Raw genomic sequence first — 23,020 nt, forward strand, 5'->3', positions numbered from 1 at the left:
CTTTTCATGTGACAACGCTGAATAAATGACACTTTGCTACAATATAAAGTAGTGAGTGTACAGCTTGTATAACAGTGTAAATTTGCTGTCCCCTTAAAATAACTCAACACACAGCAATTAATGTCCAAACCGCTGGCAACAAAAGTGAGTACACCCCCTAAGTGAAAATGTCCAAATTGGGCCCAATTAGCCATTTTCTCTCCCCGGTCATGTGACTCGTTAGTGTTACAAGGTCTCAGGTGTGAATGGCGAGCAGGTGTGTTAAATTTGGGGTTATCGCTCTCACTCTCTCATACTGGTTACTGGAAGTTTAACATGGCACCTCATGGCAAAGAACTCTGAGGATCTGAGAAAAATAATTTTTGCTCTACTTAAAGATGTCCTAGGCTATAAGAAGATTGCCAAGACCCTGAAACTGAGCTGCAGCACAGTGACCAAGACCATACAGCAATTTAACAGGACAGGTTCCACTCAGAACAGGCCTCGCCTTGTTTGACCAAAGAAGAGTCATATCCAGAGGTTGTCTATGGAAAATAGACGTATGAGTGCTGCCAGTATTGCTGCAGAGGTTGAAGGGGTGAGGGGGTCGGCCTGTCAGTGCTCAGACCATACGCTGCACACTGCATCAAATTGGTCTGCATGGCAGTCTTCCCAGAAGTAAGCCTCTTCTAAAGATGATGTACAAAAAAGCCCACAAACAGTTTGCTGTTTGTGATCATTAATGAACTTGTGTATCGAGCCCCAAATATCCAGAGTAGAGTAGGTGATTGGCGAGATCATGGAAGCCATGTCTCTTGAGGAGCGGAGTATCCAGGGTATAGCTGAAAGATTGTCTCGTTGTCCTTGGATTCTCGAGGGTACCACCTTTAAACTGCCCAACGGTGAACTTTTTTCATCTCGTACACATGCGGACTTGCAGCACCAAGGGTGTAATTTATTTGAGGACATGTGAATGCAAAGCATTCTACATTGGCAAAACTATACGTGAATTTCGCCAAAGCATTGGTGACCATCTTTACTATTCTACGAGTGGTAAATTTACCAAGATAGGTCGCCACATAGGTTCAATTTTGAAGCAGTTAAGTTATTTGTCTATGATATATGTTCATAATATATAGAACATATCATACACCTATCAAATTGTTTCGATGGGGCAGACGGGAATCCCCCGGAATGCCCAAGATGCTGACAAACATCTGCCGATCTTCTACATATGTTGGAGATGTCCTAAATTATTTTTATATTTGAGCGATCTGGTGAACACAATAAATAGCGTACTTGGAACCCAGCTTCCGCTGGAACCCAAAATTTGTCTTTTGAGCTTTTTTCAGACGAATCATTATTATCTATGGTCAAAACATTACTTAACAGGTTGTTATTTATTGCACAAAAGAAGATAGCGGCTAAATGGTTATCCCCTATCCCGCCCTCTAAGGAGGATTGGAGATTGATTGATAAATTATGCTTTATTCAGAGAACAACAAATTTATAAAAATAGAAATAATTTAAAAAAAAATTGTAAAATTTGGGAGCCCTGGTTAAATTACCCTGATATGATCCCATCTTTTTCCTATTATCAGTTAGATAGGGCTAATTGAGATTTTTGGTAATGGAAGATGAAAATAATGTCATTATATATGATGTGCTTATACTGACCGAGGAGGGGGAGGGAAATGGAGTACTATTACTTTTTTAAGTTCTTTGCATTAGAAGTGTTCCCCCGGACCCCAGAGGGGGCAATTGGGATAAGATAAGCTCTGCCTCTATCGCCCGCAGCGGACTTGTGATGTGTCAGATGGGGTTAGGCTTTTATCGCTGTTCCCCGCTTACGTGCGCTGCACTCCAGTCTGGACCGTGGCCAGTCTGCGTATTTGCGAACTCTGCGCATGCGCAGTACGGCACATCAGACCTGGCTCCTTTCTGCGTTGGGGACTACATAAACAGGCGTTCTGCCTGCTTATTTGTCTATCTCTTTTCCCAACCAGTGCGGCATATGCCTGTTTGGAACTGTTGTGCAGGTAAATTTTTTTCATACCTAGGACATTTTGCGATGATGTTCATTTCGATCATCTCATTTTTCTCCCCTTTAATTGTTCCAATGTTTATGGTATTCTAGATTGGACTTAAGACTTACCAATTCCATCTGGTTATTATCCTTTTTACTTTTGAAAATGGGACGCCAACCATCTCCTACTCTTCCTAACACCTGCCTGCACATACCGCTTCTATAACGGGCAAAACATTCTGCTTAAATCCCCATCCTAATCTAACTTTTTACTATCAGAAGGTAAGTGTTATAGAGGAACTGTTAATGCTGTTTAGTGCACATCTCTTCACTTTGACATACTGTGTTATAAATCCTTTACCATTAAGGTTATCAACTTTGCAAACCAAAATAAAAATATAATTAAAAAAAAAAAAAAAAAGGTTATCAACTTTATGAGTCCCCCATGCCTGCCGAGGGGAGTGTTTGGATTCGGTAGGGCCCTCCTGCTACGGTGGGCAATTGCCATATTTTCCATTGGTGAGCTGGACTTTCTTCCCTGTATTTACCCCCGTTTTATCTATGATTCACACATATGTATGCACAATTTGTATATATTTTTCTATACATTCCTGATTTATGATTTGACATGTACCCCATATGTACACTACTGTATTCGTGCTCTCGGTTCTTACACGGTGCCATTATATTTTTAGGGTGACCGTAACCATCATCCTCCTGAAGAAGCAGGTTATGACCTGCGAAACATGTAGAGGACTGTTAACACTTCACTTTGTAAGGTCTTATGCAGTTATGCATTTTTGAATGCAATCATTATCTAGTGTCTATTACAGATTTCTAACCATGTTTGGTTATATTTGTTTTTATGCTGTTAGCACTTTATAGATAGGACTCTTTTTTGCATTTTAATTCAACTATGTGTCTAATATAATATATATAATTTTATATCTTCTGTGTACACGTATGTATCTCAAGTACCTAAAAAGTTCTGTTTCAATCCCCCTTTTCGGGGATAAGGTCGTGGTGTCATCAACTTCCTGTTTTTCCCCTTTTTCTATGTACTATAGTTTGTTAGCAACAAAACTTTTTTCTTAGCTGACCAAAGACGTAACTGTATGAAGAGGTTAAATGTTTACATACAGAACCAAGAGAAGGATTGCTCTTGAAAGCAATGCTTTGCAATGTAGCTGAACATTAATGAAGCACAGTGCCATCTAGTGGTAGATTTGGAAAGGTTAAAATGTGAAATTTGGACCAGACTATGGAATTTTGTCTGTAAACGTCTTCTCAACCGATAGCAGAAGTGACATAACAATGGATAGGACAAATCCTAAACATCACAGAGATATCAGGTATTACTCCTTCTACTCTAGGAAAGGAGCAACTGCTAATCTCTGAATGGAAAACACATTAATGAGGCTGAGAAGAAATACAACTTGTATGCGCCAAGACCTAATCAAGAGTCCATTCATCTTACCTGGTTACATGTATCAGCTAACGAGTGGATGGCTTCGGAAAACATGCTAGAAGAGCCAGTATACACCCAGGCCAAAAGTTTGAAGAAAAAGTTTAGTCCATTTCTGTATTCAGAGAGAACAAAGAAATACACATATGAATCAGAATTTTTCATAGAACTTGGCAGCCAAAGGGACTTAATTTACCATATGCTATGCATTAAAACACAATATACCTAGTGATCTAAAAATAACAAACAAACCTGTTCAGTTTATAAATGGTTTTAATCTTTTTTTTTTTCTAACTTATTCTTCACCCTCAGACCATCTGTCATTACTACTAATGCCTCCTGCTGGCGAAATAAGGCATTGCACATAAAACATACACAGAGAATTCTTTAGTCCATTGAATAAATACACACAGGGGCAGATTTACTAAAACTGGGAGCCTGCAAAATCTGGTGCAGCTGTGCATGGTAGCCAATCAGTTTCCAACGTCAGTTTATTCAATAAAGCTTTGACAATAAAACCTTGAAGCTGATTGGTTTCTATGCAGAGCTGCACTCAATTTTGCACTCTCCAGTTTTAGTAAATAACCCCAAAGGTAAGGTTGCTGCTTAGGTAGAGCTATTCAGTTAAAGAGAATGGTCTGTGGGTGTCGCCTACTAATATTTTTTGATGGTTGTTTACATACTTTGATAAATAAATGGTTAGCAGCTAAGTTCACTAAAGCAAAATAAAATAAACAAATGCACATTTTTTCCATGTAAACAAAAAAAAATTGGCATTTTTTTTTCTTTTCTTTGGAGCCTGCAGAGCATTGCACCCACAATCAGCAGATCACAGACACTCAGTACAGCTGTCTGCTCTCAATTCCCAAGTGCATGAGGAGTAACATACTAGGAGGGTGCTCATCAGCGCCCTCACAGTTCAATAAGAACTACAAGATGTCTGTCATGGTGGCAGACGGGACTTGTAGTTGATTCATTCACAGATCTATGTGAATGAATGACATGACTGTGTGGGCAGAGACCATTTGTCATATACTGTTAATTAGTGACAGCAGGTGCTGGGAGCGGATCTCCGCCCGCCATCATGGGTGGTATTGGGGGAAGAGGGGGGTTGATGGGGGTTGCTGCATTAGTAACATGTTAAACACTAGGGCCCCTTTCACACTGTCCGCTCCATTGGCGGACTCCATTTTTCTCAGCGGGGGGATCGATCCGCCGATCCCCCGCTGAGCAGGCGGATGGCAGCTCCGTCTCCGCTCTGTGTACAGAGATGGAGCTGTCAGGTCCCCACTGTCCTCTATGGGGGAATCGGATGAGAACGGAACGCCTGTCCGTTCTCCTCCGATTCCATCCAATCTGATCCACCAGACGGATGGAAAATGGGGTTTCCATCCGTCCGGATTTGACGGACAGGATCGGATGTCAGCGGACATGTTTCCGCTGCCCCATAGAGATGCATGTGGCATCCGTTCAGATCCGCCTGAAAAACTGACAGGCGGATCTAAACTGTCCGCAAGTGTGAAAGGGGCCTTAATGAGTATCAGCGGTTTCATCTTTTTTTTTTTTTTTTTTAAATCAGATAATTTTTATTAGAAAAACTTTTACATTACACACAACAGAAAAACAAAAAGAGAAAAAGTAACATCCAGTACAGTGAACCCCTGCCGGGTATTAATAGCACTTGACAGTAAACAGTAATTGACACTGGCGTAATTACAGACATATAGTCCCAACCCCAGAGAAAACACAAATGCATGAAGTAGAATGCACCCCTAAATCGGGGATCCCCCTAGGTTCAAGGAGAATATACCAATGCACGTTTCAGTGCCTTCAATCGGGTCTATGACCAGCAGAGCATCTTTAAAACCGGCCCCATCACACATGGAATACACAACTGGACAAAAAGAAAGAAAAAAGAGGAAAGAAAAGAAAGAAGAGGAACACAGAGGAAAGAAAATAATAAAAATAGTAATTGGTGGTGCAAACTCCGAGCATTAGGGGGGGGGGGGCAGCAGAGATATTCCCCCCCCCCCCCCCAACTGACAACCCCACCTCCCCTCCAGGTAGAAAGTAGTATGTAGGCCATTCCTCCACCGCCTGTAACATAGCCATCCAGGCCCAGCCTAAAATAAAAAATGAGGTCTACTACAGACTCAAGGGGCTGAAGAAACAACCCCCCCCCAGGAATCTATTCGTGACCATGTGGGGAGGTGCCAGGCCTGGCACATCCAACCATGGCCCCCAAATGCGCTCAAACTTCATGGGACTCCCCCTATGTAAATAAGTCAAGTGTTCCCTAGACAATAGAGATTTAACCTCCTCCGTCCATTCCGCATGAGTGGGAGCAGACGGGGAAATCCATTTCCTCGCTATCAATTTGCGGGCAAGAAATAGGGTCCTAAGAATTGCCTCAAACACCCCCAGGGTATACAATTCTTCGTCTAGCCAGCCCAGTATGCAGAGCTTGGGGTCCTGAGGAAGCTTCAGCCCCCAAATGGTGTTAATGGAGCGAAGTACTTCAGTCCAGTAGTGGTGTAGTTTTGGGCATCGCCACAGCATGTGTAGTAATGTGCCCTCATGTATCTTGCAGCGGGGACAGAACGGAGAATCCCTCCTGCCCCAGCTATGCAGACGCTGCGGGGTCCGATAAGTACGATGCAGTATGAAGAGTTGTGTGAGGCATTGTGAGGCCGACAAGGACACCTTGAGCACATTGTCAAGTATTCCTGCCCATTCCTCCGATGTCAGTGTCCCTAAGTCGTCCTCCCAGACCGATCTACATTTATATGTCATAGCTCGCGAAACCTGCCCCATAAAGGAAGAGTATAAGGAGGAAATTTGTCCCTTCTTCTCTGTAGAATTTACTAGGCTAATGAGTAGAACCGGGTTACAGAAGCCCCACGGGGAGTCCCTGGCCTGCGCCGTAATGGCGTGCCGCAGTTGCAGATATTGGTAAAATAAGGTATTAGGTAGCCCAAATTCAGCTCGAATAGTCTGGAAGTCCTTAAGTGTATTCCCCCTGTACAATTGTGAGATAAATCGGATGCCATATCTGGCCCATTGCAGGGTATCCCGGAGGTTATCCAGCTCAGGGTAGTTAGCGTTATGTAGAATGCGGGAAAACTCGGAGAACCCTCTATAGGCAAAGTGACCCCGAGCCCTGCGCCAAACCTTGTCTATCAAAAGCAGAGTCGGATGCTGGGGAAACGTACCCAGCTCCCCACTCTCCAAGGACTCCACAAGCGAATCCCCCACCAAACAAGTTACAAGTATCCGGTGGACCGGATCACCGTCAACGTCCTGTGACCAGCCCGTGAGATGTTGTAATTGGGAAGCTAGAAAGTAGTACAATGTGTTGGGAACCGCTAGACCTCCACTATCCTTGGTTTCCTGCAGCGTCTCCAGGCGAATCCGAGGAGACTGCTTCTTCCATATAAGTGCGCGGTAGATAGTGTTGAACTGTTTGAAAACGTGGATCGGTATCCAGACAGGGGCATTATGGAGAACATACAATAGTTGTGGATTCCAGATCATTTTAATAAGATTACACCTGCCGACCACCGACAGCGGCAGCCTGACCCATGTTTCATCTTTTAATCCTTGTTTATGTTCCTGTTTAAGCTGGTCCCATGACCACAGGAACAGGTTTCCTGTCTCAGGGTGGCTTCTTTCTCTTTCAGCATTCTATAGAGCCACCCTTTTATGCAGGGACTAGAGTTGTGTCTCCCTACACAGTAGAAACACACAGCCATGGGTGGCAAGGCACCCCCCTGCTCCTCTATTCCTTCTCCAATCTAAAAGGCTTATTGAAGATGGCACGGTCCACTGTTCACTCTTTGCTGTGAGGACTGGAAGTTCAGAGAAGCAAAGAGGAAACAGGAGCCAGCAGCATTGAAAACTGCAAACTGTATGTGCTGGTGAAAGAACTGTAACAAATAGTTTTATTGTGCTAAAGAGAAGCTCCAATCTCCCTCAAACAAATTAAAAGTCAGCAGCTACAAATACTGTAGCTGCTGACTTTTAATATAAGGACACTTACAGTGCCTTGAAAAAGTATTCATACCTCTTTAAATTTTTCACATTTTGTCATGTTACAACTATAAATGTAAATGTATTTTATTGGGATTTTATGTGATAGACCAACACAAAGTGGCACATAATTGTGAAGTGGAAGAAAACTGATAAATGGTTTTAAATTTCTTTTACAAATAAACATGTGAAAAGTGTGGCGTGCATTTGTATTCAGCCCCCTTGAGTCAATACTTTGTAGAACCACCTTTTACTGCAATTACAGCTGCAAGTCTTTTGGGGATGTCTCTACCAGCTTTGCACATCTAGAGAGATACATTTTTTCCCATTCTTCTTTGCAAAATAGCTCAAGCTCTGTCAGATTGAATGGAGAGCATCTGGGAAAAGCAATTTTCAAGTCTTGCCACAGCTTCTCAATTGGATTTAAGTCATGACTTTGACTGGGCCACTCTAACACATGAATATGCTTTGATCTAAACAATTCCATTGTAGCTCTGGCTGTATGTTTATGGTTGTTGTCCTACTGGAAGGTGAACCTCCACCCCAGGCCAAGTCCTTTGCAGACTCTTAACAGGTTTTCTTCCAAGATTGCCTTGTATTTGGCTCCATCCATGTTCCCATCCACTCCGACCAACTTCCCTGCTGAAGAAAAGCATCCCCACAACATAATGTTGTCACCACCATGTTTCACAGTGGGGATGGTGTGTTCAGGGTGAAGTGCAGTGTTAGTTTTCTGCCACACATAGCTTTTGGCTTTTAGGCCAAAAAGTTTAATTTTGGTCTCATCTGACCAGAGCACCTTCTTCCACATGTGTGCTGTGTCCCCCACATGGTTTATCGCAAAAAGGACTTCTTATGACTTTTTTTTAAACAATAGGTTTCTTCTTGCCACTCTACCATAAAGGCCAGATTTGTGGAGTGCATGACTAATAGTTGCACTGTGGACAGATTCTCCCACCTGAGCTGTGGATCTCTCCAGCTCCTCCAGAGTTACCATGGGCCTCTTGGCTGCTACTCTGTTTAATACTCTCCCTGCTGTGCCTGTCAGGTTAAGGTGGACGGCCATGTCTTGGTAGGTTTGCAGTTGTGCCATAATCTTTCCATTTTCAAATGATGGATTAAACAGTGCTTCGTGAGATATTCAAAGCTTGGGATATTTTTTTAAAACCTAACCCTGCTTTAAACTTCTCCACAACTTTATCCCTGACCTGTCTGGTGTGTTCCTTTGCCTTCATGATGCTGTTTGCTGAGTAAGGTTCGTTAACAAACCTCTGAGGGCTTCAAAGAACAGCTGTATTTTTACTGAGATTAAAATTACATACAGGTCGACTCTATTAATTAGGTGACTTCTGAAAGCAATTGATTCCACTAGATTTTAGTTAGGGGTATCAGAGTAAGAGAGGCGGAATACAAATGCACGCCACATGTTTCACGTATTTATTTGTAAAATATTTTGAAAACCATTTATCATTTCACTTCACAAATTTGTGCCACTTTGTGTTGGTCTATCACATAAAATCCCAATAAAATACACACTTTTCTAATTGAATTCAGTTGAAAAAAAAATGTGTGTATCCTGGATGAAAGTAGTGTGAATCTTGTGTTAAAACACTTTTAAACAGCCCTCATAACTTACATGCATATTGCAACCATAACGACTTTCCCTGGGCCCTTGAGAAATATGGAGGATGTGCTTAAACGAGGCTGTAAGAAAACACAAATAAGAAGGGTCACAAATTCCTCTTCTCAATATTGTCACACATTACTTGCAGAAGGTTTATTAAACATACTCACACCCCCAGCAAATCAGCTGCCCAACGTTTCTCTGTTGATCACCCAGTCCCACACCAACATCTTTCCAGTCTTTTAACATCTCGGAGCAGTCTGTCTCTTCCAGATCTCCTGCAGCTGGCTCCCTGATGATGCTCATGCACTGCAAAACGTCGTCAGGGAGCCAACCACACGAACCAGGAAAAGATAGCTGGCCACCTGGTTACCTCGAAGCCTCCTGGGAGAGACGCAATTATCCAAGGAGGCTGGATAATTGCATCACTCCCAGGAGGCTTTGGGCAATCAGGTGGCCAGCTATCTTTTCCTGGGGGGGGAGGGGGTTTCCACAAAGGGGAAAAGTCTCGATGTGCAGGAAGAGTTACCAAAGAGAGCATATTTAAAATAAACAAATACATGATTATCTAAGGGGGGGGGGGGAGTAAAATTATTGAAAGTGGTCTTTAAGTTCTATATTTCCCTCAGGTCATTTGGAGAGAAAAACTGATGTTCTCTAAGGTAGAGGTCACAGTATTCCTTGCAATGCATTGATACTGCAGACTATTAGATCTACAAATGTGCCGTCCAAAGTATTCTCTTATCGAATAAGAATTTAGGGTAATGACCTGTGATATTATACAATAATGAAGCAATAAATCAGTTTTATGCATTTCCTTTTTCTTTTCAAATGCTCATTTACAACTGCAGAGCGTAGAAAAGTATATACCGTACTAAATCTAAACCTTTTATCCATTTACTTGCACAGTGAAAGGACATACAGTATTTGAAAAACTGGATTTTTGTCTTACCGTAAAATCCTTTTCTCTGAGGTTCACGGACAGAGACAGCTCCATGTCTTCTAGACCATTGGGCTTATACTGCTCTCTCTTCAGGAGTAGGACTAGGCGGAAACAATTTTGGGTACGCCCCTGAGGTAGTCCCAGAGGGTATACCATCGCTTCCTGCTTTAGAACTTCAGTTTGTAACAAGCAGTGTCAGAAGAATATATAACTCAACCCAACAGAGGGGTGGGTGCTGTGTACATCAGTGAACCTCAGAGAATAGGATTATACGGCAAGACAAAAATCAAATTTTCTTTTATGTTCACAGCCGGACACAGCTCCATGTCTTCTAGACCATTTGGATGTCCCAAAGCAGTGTCAATATGAGGGGTGGGAAAAACACAGCAAGAGATAGAATTGGCAAAAAGGTTAAACATAGCCAACCAGGTAAAGCAGGAGCTGAACCAGGAACAACTGTAATTCACCACCAGGAAAAAATTACACCCTCAAGAGGCGGGAGCCTCTGTGACCGCAGCCTGCAAAACTTTGAGGCCGAACGCCGCATCTAAAGATGCAAGTACATCCACCTTTTAAAACTTTGTGAATGTGTGTACAGATGACCACGCAGCCGCCTTGCACATCTGAACCACTGACGCCTGATGACGGAAGGCCCAGGAGGCACTAAGCACCCTTGTAGAATGCGCCTTGATAGGGAAAGGAGGAACCTAACACTTAATACAATAGGCCTGCACCATTGTCTGCCTGATCCAACTGGAAACGGTCGCAGCAGATACGGCCTGCCCCTTGCGAGGTCCCTCCGTAAGAACAAACAAAGAATCGGATGAACTGCCAGGTACACCCGAATCGCCCCGACCACATTCAAGGAATGTAAAGCAATTTCTTTAGAATGTTTTGGGTTAGGACATAAGGACGGTAACACAATATCTTTATTCAATGAAACCCAGAGACAACCTTAGGAAAGAATGCCTGACAGGGTCGCAACACCACTTTGTCCCTATGAATCACCAGGTAAGGTGACCGACGGGACAACGCAGCCAACTCTGACACCCTACATGCAAAAGTAATACCACCTTCTGCGACAAAGTGAGCAGAGGAAGTTCACAAAGGTTTTCAAAAGGAGACTTTTGAAGTACCGACAGTACCAAATTGAGATCCCACGGAGGTACCAGGGATCGCACCGGAGGAGTCAGATGGCAAACTCCCTGCACAAAAGTGTGAACCAAGGACTTTGCAGCCAATGGCCTTTGAAAAAATATGGCCAAGGCGGTGATCTGGCCCTTGACGGTGCCCAGAGCCAAACGTTGATCTACACCTAGTTGTAGAAACTCCAACAGGTGAGACACAGAAAAGGAACGGGGGAGAAACCCCCCGGGACTCGCATCAAGTAATGTACGTCTTCCAAACTCTATGATAAACTTTCCTGGAAGTAGATTGCCTAGCTTTAACAAGGTAGGAATCACCAACTCAGACAGCCCTCTGTCCTTCAGCACCTGGCTTTCAATAGCCAGGTCGTTAAAGCCAGTGACTGTAAAGTATGATTGAAGATTGGTCCCTGAGAGGAAGTTTCCAAGAGACGCCTGCTACCAGCCTTACCAAGTCTACGTACCAAGACCCGCATGGATAATCTTGTGCCACCAGAATGACTGGAATCCCTTCTACCTCGATTCTGGATAGCAGTCTCAACAGAAGTTGTATTGGAGGAAAAGCGTAAATCAGACGATACTGACCCCAAGGGGCCACCAGTGCGTCTGCGACGATGGCCAGAGGATCCCAATATTGACACAAACATCTGCACCTTCCTGTTGAGACAGGAGGCCAACAGGTCCACATCTGGGGTCCCCCACCAAAGGCACAGATGATATAACACCTCTGGGTAAAGAGATCATTCTCCCGAATCCAATGTCTGCCGACTGAGATAGTCCCCTTGCCAATTCTCTACCCCCGGAATGTGCACAGCAGAGAGGGCCTGGAACATATAGTTCTGCCCACCTCAAGATACTGGCTACTTCCCGGGCCACCAGGGCACTCCTTGTGCCCCCTTGATGACTGACATATGCCACAGCCGTGGCATTGCACGACTGTATCCTCACAGGGTGTCCCGGCAGACGATCCATCCACTGAGACAGACAAAGTATGATCGCCCGAATATCCAGGATGTTGATCGGCAAACTGGACTCTTCTCGAGTCCAAACACCTTGGGTCGAGTACACACCCAAGACACCTCCCCACCCGGATAGAGTGGCATCCGTGGTGACCACAGTCCACTACAGGGGAAGAAAGGATTTTCCCAGGCGAAGCGCCGGGGAGCGGAGCCACCATAGTAGAGACCCCCCTAAACCCCGACACAACAGGATGAGATCATCCAATGACAGTGGATTCTTGTTCCAAACGGAACCGCCTCAGGAGGTGGAAACCATCAGGCCCAGCACTTGCATGCAAGTCCTGAGCGGTGACCGACGATTGGACAACAGGATCCTGTAGCTGCAGAAGTTTCGCCTGTGGAAGAAACACCCAGGCCGACGCTGAGTCCAGCATCAGACCCAAGTAGTCCAGCTTGGTGGACAGAATCAAAGCCGATTTCTGAAAATTCAGCGTCCATCCGAACTCCTGAAGAGTTTGCACAGGGATGTCCAGGTTGGCATCTAGAGCCGCGGAAGACGCTGCATGAAGAAGCAGATCATCCAGGTAACCCAGCACTGCGATCCCCTTCTGCCATAGCAAGGCCATTACTGGGGCCAAAACCTTTGTGAACACCTGAGGAGCTGAGGTGAGACCAAAGGGTAACGCCACGAATTGATAGTGCTCCTCGCTCACGGCAAAACGTAGAAAATGCTGATGCCTGACATATATCTGAATATGAAGGTAAGCGTCCTTGAGATCGCTAGAAGCCAGAAGATCCCCATGATGGAGGAAAGCTACTACCCTGCGGATGGACTCCATCAGAAATTTCCAAGATTGGACGAACCTTGCCTTCCTTCCTGGGAACTGTAAACAGATTTGAATAAAAACCTTGAAAAGGTTCCGACTCTGAAACCAACACAGTGACTCATTTTGCTAACAGGCCATGCATTCTCCCCGTATAGGCCCTGAAGCCGATCGTGAGACAGGCACAAGTTGGAAGGAAAGAACCTTGCTGGAGGCAAGGACCAAAACTCGATCTTGTAACTGAACCGAATCAAATCAAATCGTGGACCCATTTGTCCTGAATGAGCAGGGTCCACAGTTCCAGAAAAAGGCGAAGACGGTCCCCCACCCCAGATGTGCAAAAAAAAAAAAAAGACGACTATGTAAGAGCGCTAAAACTGCCAGCATATGAAGGGTAAAAGGGAGACAATTAAATTAGGGAGAGGGGAATGGGGGATGGGAAATGTCACAAGAACTAATGGACAATACTAAAATATAAAATGAAATACCACAAAGTTCATTGATGTATAGTCTTAGATGGGAAAAGTCCAATGGCACTGAGCTGCTCTCCACAGAAAAGAGGAAATCTGAAGTAAAAACGAAAAAAAGAGAGAAAAGCGCTCTAAGTGCAGACAATATTTATTCTTAGATAAGGCATAAAATGTAGCAACTCACTAGAAGCCACGTTATACAGGCAGTGTAAATTCAAAGATTGTAGGTTTTTCCTCTGGAGGGTGCCGTCTATCCATACATGAAGCAGTCCATGGCTCAGCGGTCCACCACAGGAGAGAGGGAGCCAGCTAACTCCAACGGCGGTTTGTGGTTGGCGTCTGGAACAGCCGCTGCAATGTACAGATGAAGGGTGTAATGCGGCCACGTCACCAGGGAGACTGGAATGCTAGGCGTGCACGACGCATTTCTGAGCATGCGCGAGGTCCCGTACGGACATGCGCGCTTTTTCATCTTTCATCAGGTTCCGCTGGAGTTAGCTGGCTCCCTCTCTCCTGTGGTGGACTGCTAAACCATGGACTGCTTCATGTATGGATAGACGGCACCCTCCAGAGGGAAAACCTACAATCTTTGAATTTACACTGCCTGTATAACGTGGCTTCTAGTGAGTTGCTACATTTTATGCCTTATCTAAGAATAAATATGGTCTGCACTTAGAGCGCTTTTCTCTCTTTTTTTCCCCACCCCAGATGTGGGTGAGGGCGCCCCTTGAGGCTGGGGAAAGCTTGTCTGCCTTGTCGTGCCTGCCTTTGTTTTACCATTCCAGGGTCTCTTGGAACCTCCCGCAAAGTTACAGGTGGATCTTGAACCCTTTCCCTGCGACCCAGATGGACGAATGAGCCGCTTGTGAGCAGAGAAAAAAAAAGGCCACGTATACGACGAGATTCCTTACCCCTAGCAACCGGCGAAAGTAATGTACACTTACCTCCCGTAAGACCCTCAAAGCCAGCAACTGTAAAGCAGGATGGAAGATCAGTCCTTGGGATAGCAGATCCTCCCTGAGAGGAAGCTGCCAAAAAACATCAGCGACCAGCTGCACCAGATCGGCGTACCAAGCCCAACGAGACAAATCTGGGGCCACTAAGATGACCAGAATCCATTCTGCCTCGATCCTGCGTAGAAGTCTTGGCAAAAGCATGAGAGGAGGGAAGGCGTAAACCAGGCGATACTGAACACACAGGGCCACCCGCTCGCCTGTGGCGTCCGCAAGAGGATTCCTTGACCGAGCCAAACACCTCTGCACCTTTTTGTTGAGCCGAGGCACCAACCGATCCACCTCAAGTGTGCCCCACTGGAGACACCGCTGATGAAACACCTCAGAATAAAGAGACCACTTCCAATGGTTCAACACCTGCGGATTGAGGTATTCCGCCTGCCTATTTTCCACACCGGGAATGTATACGGCGGAGAGGGCTGGAAAGAAATTGTTCTGCCCACTTTAGAATGCCAGGTGCCTCCAGGGCCACCAGGACACTTCTTTTGCCCCCTTAGTGATTGACATAAGCCACGGCCATGTCAATGCCTGATTGAATGCGCACTGGACAACCTGAAGACGATCCGTCCAATGATCCAGACACAAGCTGATCGCTCAAAGTACCAAGACATTGATCGGGAGTCTGGACTCTTCCAGCGTCCAGATCCCCTGAGCAGAATGCTTGCTGAGGACACCTCCCAAGCCCGGCAGGCTGGCATCAGTGGTGACCACTGTTCAATATAAAAAGGGGAGGAAGGATTTTCCCACCGAAGCACCGGAGAACAAAGCCACTATATCAGGGACTTCTTCGTGCCCCAGCTCAGCCGGATCGGATTGTCCAGAGAGACTTCAGAGTCTTGTCCCATTTGGTCAGAATTTCCCTTTTCAGGGACCTCGTATAGAACTGTGCAAACGGAACCTCTTCGAAGCTAGACATCATCAGGCCCAGCACCCGCATGCAAGTCCGGAGGGATGACCATTTGTTGGACAGCAGGAAGCGAAATTCAGCCTGCAATTTCTGGAGTTTGTCCAGAGGAAGGAACACTCTGGCTAAGGCAGAGTGCAGAGTCAGACCCAGATAATCCAGCTTTGTGGATGGAACCAGAGCAGACTTCTGAAAATTTAGAATCCCGCAGAGTTCGTATTGTGAGCTCCAGGTTCTCCACCAGAGTAGATACAGGTGAGGGAGCACCTTCATGCAGAAGAAGCCTTGTCCCCGGGTCTAGAGAAGCCCTCCAGAAGAGGCCCTGAAAGGCTTAGAGCCCTTGTCAGTTGACCCTGAGGGATGAAAAAACTTCTTATGAGCCGAGAAGGAAGGCCCAAGTCTACAACGAGGTTCCTTGCCCTTAGTAGCCTGCGGAAGAAAAGTACTCCAGAAAAGTGATTTCCTTGAAAACCAAGATCAAATCAAGGCCTTTTTTGAAGTCTGATCCGCAGACCAGCACTTGAACCAAAAAAAAAAAAAAACAACACCATAAGGAGCGCTGCCAAAACAGAGAGGCGAGCCATAAGGGGAGCCGCATCCAAAGAGGCATCACAGATAACTGCAGCCTCTGGACCAGCTGGTCCACCAGCTCGGCAAATACAGGGGAGAGCTGTTCCTCTTCCAGGTCACGGTGCAGGAGCTTAGCCCACTCAGTTAGAGTTTGCGACACTGGGGCAATGCCGAACCATCCAGAGTGTACATAGTGCGGGCCACAGCCTCCGCCTTCCGGTCAGCCGGATCCTTAAAGCCCGGGTACAACCGGAATCATGGTTGCCTTGTTTAATCTGAAAACCGGAGGGTCCACTTCTTAAGAAGGGACTCCTCATAGGGGTTATGCCTACTAAAGCGCTTAGGGACCCCACGGGGACGCTTTGGTAGTCCCCACTCTTTAGCGTAAATTTTGTCAAAATAGGCAGGGAAAGGAAAAAAATGGATTTTTGTAAAATCTTACCGTAAAATCCTTTTCTCTTAGCTCATTGACAGACGTAGTCCTCGGTGATACAGCACCTTCGGGTTATGTTGCCTCCACAGGAGCAGGACTAGACAGGAAATTAAAAAGCTCTGGCCACACCCTAGGGGCAGTCCCAGAGGGTATATCCTCTCTCTCTCTGCCTCAGCAAATCAGTTATGTGAAAAAGCAGTCTTTAGAGATTTTAACCCAACCCAACTCAAAAAACAGAGGGGCGGGGACTACGTCTGTCAATGAGCTAAGAGAAAAGGATTTTACGGTAAGATTTTACAAAAATCCATTTTTCTCTAGCGCTCATTGACAGACGTAGTCCTCGGTGATACAGCACCTTCGGGACGTCCCAGAGCAGTATCACAAATGAGGGGTGGGAAAATGAAAATCAAATCCCAATCTAGAAGGCCCAACCGGTGCCAACTAGAAGTTTACAATGCTCATCCTTAATGATGAGACTCAACAAAAAAGAGAAAAAAATTTTTTTTTTTTTTTTCAAACAGAAAAAACCCTCGAGGTAGACCACCGGTCTCCTCAAATTGCGGCCTGCAAAACCTTGCGGCCAAATGAGGCATCCGCCGATGCCGTCACATCAATTTTATAGAATTTTGTAAAGGTATGTACCGACGACCAGGTGGCCGCCTTACATACCTGGACCACTGACGCCTGATGGCGAAAGGCCCAGGAAGTACTGAGCGCTCGAGTGGAGTGCGCCCTAACAGGGAACGGAGGACTCTGACCCTTGATAGAATAAGCCTGTACCACCGTTTGTCTAATCCATTTGGCAATGGTCGCGGCAGATGCAGGCAAACCCTTTCTGGGGCCATCCGTGATCACAAAAAGTGAATCCGTCTTACGGAATGATTCCGTAGCTTTCAGGTATACCCTGATTGCCCGAACCACATCTAAGGAATGCAACGCATGTTCCCGATGATGCTTGGGCTGAGGACACAAGGAAGGTAGTACAATATCTTCATTCAGATGAAAATCTGAAACCACCTTAGGAAGAAAAGATGGCTTAGGATGAAGTACTACCTTATCCCTATGAATCACTAGGTATGGGGACTGGCATGATAATGCAGCCAGTTCTGACACCCTGCGAGCAGAAGTAATAGCCACCAAGAAGGCCACCTTCTGGGATAAAGTAAGCAAGGGAATTTCCCTGATGTTTTCAAAGGGAGGTTTCTGTAGAACCGACAAAACCAAAATTAAGATCCCAGGGCGGTAAGGGCGCGCGGACTGGTGGAGCCAGGTGCCGCACCCCCTGGATGAAATTCCGCACCAAGGACTTGGTAGCTAAAGGCTTCTGAAAGAAGATTGCTAATGCTGAAACTTGACCCTTGATGGTGCTCAAGGCTAGCTTCTGCTCAACCCCTTGTTGCAAAAAGGCCAATATTCGAGTCACCGAATAGGTACGTGGAGGAAATCCTAAAGATTCGCACCACGCAATATAAGTCTTCCATGTGTGATAATAGACCTTGCTGGAAGTCGCTTTCCTTGCTTTAATAAGGGTAGGAATGACTGAAGTAGACAAACCTCTGTCCTTCAGTACTTGGGTCTCAATGGCCAGGCCATTAAAACCAGCGACTGTAAAGCATGATGGTAAATTGGTCCTTGAGACCACAGACACTCCCTGAGACGAAGTTCCCACGGAACGTCTGCGACTAGCATGTCCAAGTCGGCCAGGCCGGCTTGAGGAGGCCAGCCTAGAATTTCTAGGACCACTGGCGCTGATAGAATCTGAACCAGGCGTCCCTAGAGGTATCTGGCCCCGACCATCCGAGAAAGTCTGGTCGTTTTCTGTTCCCACACATTTATCAGATACCTGATTGTTATCAGGAAGGGTGATCTTTTCTGGTTGAACCTCAGGGACCGAAGTCACCCGACTAGAGGCTACTTGGCCTATCTGGTCAACCAGATCCGATTCCTGTGAGGTATAGGGACTAATCTTAGGAAAAGGTAAAGGAAAAGATCTATTCAGGGAACGGTAACTACCGCTTCCTGTAGTACTTAAATGTTGGAAGGGAAGAATCGCACCGGTAGTAGTGGTTGATGCTCGATCTAATGTCCTGAATACCGGTGAAAACGTCCCCCCACCCTGAAACCGGGTGGGGGCGCACCTTCAGGCTGTGTACTCCTTTGCTTCGGGTTTGGCTGGGTTGGTCCTCTGCTTGTCCGACCAGCCCTTCTTGAACCCTCCTGGAGGAGTCTTGCCTTTCCCGCTTGTACCAGCCGGGCGCCCTTTATGGGCGGTAAAGAAAGGTCCTCGCTTGTTGCGAGGTCCCTTAGCTTTAGCAGCCTGTGGCAAAAAAGTGCTCTTGCCCCCAGTGGCATCCTTAATGATTTCATCTAGGTTGGCCCCAAATAGACGATTCCCCTGAAAAGGGAGATTTGTCAAGGTCTTTTTGGAACCTAGGTCAGCTGACCAGCATTTTAACCACAGCACACGTCTGAGGATGACCGCTGACATAGATGCATGCCCTAATAAGGGAGTAGTGTCCAAGGCTGCGTCACAGATAAACTGTAGCCCTTGTATAATCTGTTCCATCAAATCAGATGTCTCCTGGGGAATATCTTTTCCCCTAAGGTCTTGGCGTACCATTCTCGCCCATTCCGTAAGTGTCTGGGAAACTAGACCAATAACAATTACTGGTCTAAATGCTGACCCTATCAGAGAGAAGATGGTGCGGGACTCTGCTTCCATCTTTCGATCCACCGGATCCTTAAAGGACGAAGTGTCCTCCACTGGGATAACCGTGGCTTTATTCAGCCTGGAAATAGGTGGATCCACCACTGGTGGTACCGTCCATTTCTTAATGATGGATTCCTCAAACGGATAGCGTCTAGCAATACGCTTGGAAATAGTAAAGGTACGTTTAGAATGCTCCCATTCTCCTTTAATCTGATTACCGAAACACTTGGGTACAGGAAAAACCTTCACCGTTTTGATGGGCTTATTAGTACCAAAAGGAATCTCTGTTTCAGTTGCCTCTGCCGGTAAAGCCTCAAGTTTTAAGGTTTCCTGCACTGCCACAACTAGTGCGTCCACCAATGCTTCTTCCTGAATTATAGCGGGAGAAGAAACGTCCTCCTCACTGTCTGAGGGGGCTTTACCTGAGACAACAGCCCTTGCAGAGGAACCTGCAACTGCAGTGACCATCTCTGAATCTGAGTCAGAGGTGTCAGATAGTATAGGGGTAGGCGGGGGTCGCTTCCTTGACCCCCGTCCCTGACAGGCCGCCTCCACCCGAGCCACCATAGACTCCAAAATTGCTGTAAATGACTCTACACTCTGTGCACCGGCGGGTCCCGTGGCCCCCTCGAGGGAAACAGGTGGGGGAATATGTGTGGCAGGGTCCATGATAATTCCAGTCACTTCCTGGATAATATAATTCAAAAATAAAAAACTTTTTTTTTTTTTTTTTTTCAGACCCCCAGCGCCACAAAAAGCCCCTTAGTGTTACCTGCTAGGGATCCCTATCGATGGAGAGAGAGAGAGATAGACCCCCAGGCTCACCACTTGATGCTCAGAGTTTAACTGCAACAGGTTACAGCGCTGTCTTGACAAACAGGAAGTCTTTTGGCTGGCTGCCCAGGAAGAAAGGAGGCGGCTCCGCCCCTCTGCACGCCTTCCGGCGCCTCCCCTAGCTCCACGAGGTGTTTGGATCACCTCAAACATGGCCGCCCCCATGCTGGAGACACGAGGCTACGCCAAAATGGCGGCTCGTGCGATCCAGCAAAAAAAATGGCGGCGGCCTGTACTGAATAGCGGTGTGCTACAGGGCACACAACACTCTCTCTGCATGGGGATTTGGCGTGGTTGGCGGTACCGGCCCTGGCGGACCGCATGGCCATTCGGGAGGCCTGCTAATAGCTGGAGATCTGATTAGGAAGGCAGTCTACATGTCCGTGGCTTCTGACTGGTAGGTAGCTTATTTTTATCACCGTAAGATTCCCAGAATGCCACTGATTACAATCTTTTTAACATGTATACAATTAGATTGTTAGCTCCCAAACCAAGCCTCCTGGCTTTTTGCACATAAAATCACACTCAAAGTAGGAGGATCTGTGTCATTTATAGGATAGAGAGGGACTCTATCTTATCATACAGAGAGGGGCCCGCGTTCACCACAAGACCCGTCAGGGGAAAAGGGGGAACATACTACTCACCATACCGGAACCAGGCGGGCACCAACTCCTGACAGTACCCCTCTCCACCGGGGCGGGAGGGCTGTCGACCGATATGGACGCCGTGACTCATGGTCTTTGGCGTTTCAGCGAGACGTTTAACTCGCGGGGTCAGTCCTTTAATGGGACTTTGTCGCGGCCGACCCAGCGCGGAGCTATGGCCTGCACGCGCTCGTAGGCTGAACTGGGGTGACCACCGGATCTCAACATCCAGCCCGTCGCCCAGTTCAGCTTTCTTGCTTGAAGATCTCACAGGAACACTGGAGAAAAAAGCTGTCTAAAAAAATCTTTTAAGAAAAAAATCTTGCCAGGACCTAAGATCCCAGCAAGGTATCTAGGTCCTTACTCCTAACTAGACAGAAAATAACTGATTTGCTGAGGCAGAGAGAGAGAGGATATACCCTCTGGGACTGCCCCTAGGGTGTGGCCAGAGCTTTTTAATTTCCTGTCTAGTCCTGCTCCTGTGGAGGCAACATAACCCGAAGGTGCTGTATCACCGAGGACTACGTCTGTCAATGAGCGCTAGAGAAACTGAATTTTTTGTAAAATCTTACCTGTAAAATTCCTTTCTTTGAGTCCTCCGACAGTCGCCGCCCCTTCATATTCGTCACAATAGGGCTATTGACCTTTGCTCCGTAGGAGTGGCTAGACAACAGAATATGTTAATATCAAAGCTTTTAGCATACCCCACCCCCAGGGGGTGGTCCCCTCAGTCAATACCCTCCTGCTTCCTGCATTCCTACCTCAGTTTCAGTAGCATAGCAGTAGAGTACATAAACAAAACCCCAAAAGAGGGGCGGTGGCGGCGACTGTCAGAGGACTCAGAGAAAGGAATTTTACAGGTAAGATTTTACAAAAAATTCAGTTTTCTCTTACGTCCTCCGACAGTCGCCACCCCTTCATATTCGTCACAATAGGGACGTCCCAAAGCAGTGTAGACATGAGGGGTGGGAAAAAAAGCAGCCGCGCCTAAGGCAACGCAATACCCACATCAGAGAAAAGAACCTTACCAAAGGAAGGAAACCAACTGGGCAACATGAAAAAAACTTGCTCAACAGGAGCAACAACCCAGGAAAGAACAAGTAACCTAGGGGTAGAAATACCCCAACAGCCAAGGACCCAAACAAAGGACCCTAAGGCACTGCCGCACTAAGAACTTTACGGCCAAATGAAGCATCTGCCGATGCCTGAACATCCACCTTGTAGAATTTTGAGAAGGTGTGAACGGACGACCAAGTCGCCGCCTTACACACCTGGGGCACAGAAGCCCGATGATGACAGGCCCAAGACGTACTCAGATCTTGTAGAGTGCGCCTTCACAGGCATGGGAGGAACTTTCCCCCTCAAAGCATAGGCCTGTTCAATGACCTGCCTGATCCGGACCGGCGATGGAAGAGGCCGACGCCGCCATGCCCTTCCGAGGCCCCTCCGGAAGGACAAAGAGAGAATCCGTGTTGCGAAAGGATTCAGACGATGACAGGTAAACCCTGATCGCCCGAACAACATCCAAGGAATGCAAAGCCACTTCCTTTGGATGTTTAGGCTTTGCGCAAAGCGAAGGCAAGACAATGTCCTCATTGAGGTGAAATTCCGAAATCCTTTTCGGAAGGAAAGACGGGTTAGGACGCAAGACCACCTTATCCAAGTGAACCACTAAATACGGAGATCTGCAGGACAAGGCAGCCAGCTCCGACACCCTGCGAGCCGAGGTGATTGCCACCAAAAAGGCGACCTTCTTGGACAACATAGACAACGAGATCTCCCTGATTTTTTCAAAGGGAGCATGTTGCAACACGGACAGAACAAGATTCAAGTCCCATGGAGGCAAAGACTCCCTCCTAGGAGGGACCAGATGCCGCACCCCTTGAACAAAAGTGCCAACTAAAGAATTAGACGCCACAGGGCGCTGAAAGAGAACGGCCAGAGCAGAAATCTGACCCTTAATCGTGGCCAACGCCAAACGCTGGTCCACGTCCGTTTGAAGAAAAGCCAACACCCTTGATACCGAGTATGAACGAGGGGAATACCCCCTGGACTCACACCAGGCAAAATAGGCCTTCCAAGTACGGTAGTAAACCTTCCCCGAAGAGGACTTTCTAGCCTTAATCAAAGTGTGAATGACCTCAGGGGAGAGACCCCTATCCTTCAGGATCTGGGTTTCAACAGCCAGGCCGTCAAAGCCAGCGACTGTAAAGCAGGATGAAATATCGGCCCTTGAGACAGGAGATCGTCTCGAAGAGGCAGACGCCATGGAGCGTCGACCGCCAGATTCACGAGGTCTGCGTACCAAGACCGGCGAGGCCAGTCTGGTGCCACCAGAATCACCGTTTTCGGTTCCGAGGCCAACCTGCGAAAGAACCTGGACAGCAGCTGAATCGGTGGAAAGGCATACATCAGACGATACTGATGCCAGGGCGCCACCAACACGTC

The 23,020-nt window shown here is 46.6% G+C and overlaps 1 protein-coding gene across 1 annotated transcript in view; it reads right to left on the reverse strand.

The window, feature by feature from the left end:
* SLC30A9 (solute carrier family 30 member 9) overlaps window positions 1-23,020 on the reverse strand; it is a 201,967-nt gene that overhangs the window by 67,959 nt on the left and 110,988 nt on the right. Inside the window, exons 8-9 of the mRNA XM_082243525.1 lie at window positions 9,136-9,203; window positions 3,483-3,585 (exon numbers count right to left, since the gene is read on the reverse strand). Coding sequence (XP_082099651.1) covers window positions 3,483-3,585; window positions 9,136-9,203 — 171 coding nt within the window. The remainder of the gene's footprint in view (window positions 1-3,482; window positions 3,586-9,135; window positions 9,204-23,020) is intronic.

Source organism: Pelophylax lessonae (genome assembly GCF_965119305.1).
Source record: "Pelophylax lessonae genome assembly, chromosome: 1".
Lineage (NCBI taxonomy): Eukaryota > Metazoa > Chordata > Amphibia > Anura > Ranidae > Pelophylax > Pelophylax lessonae.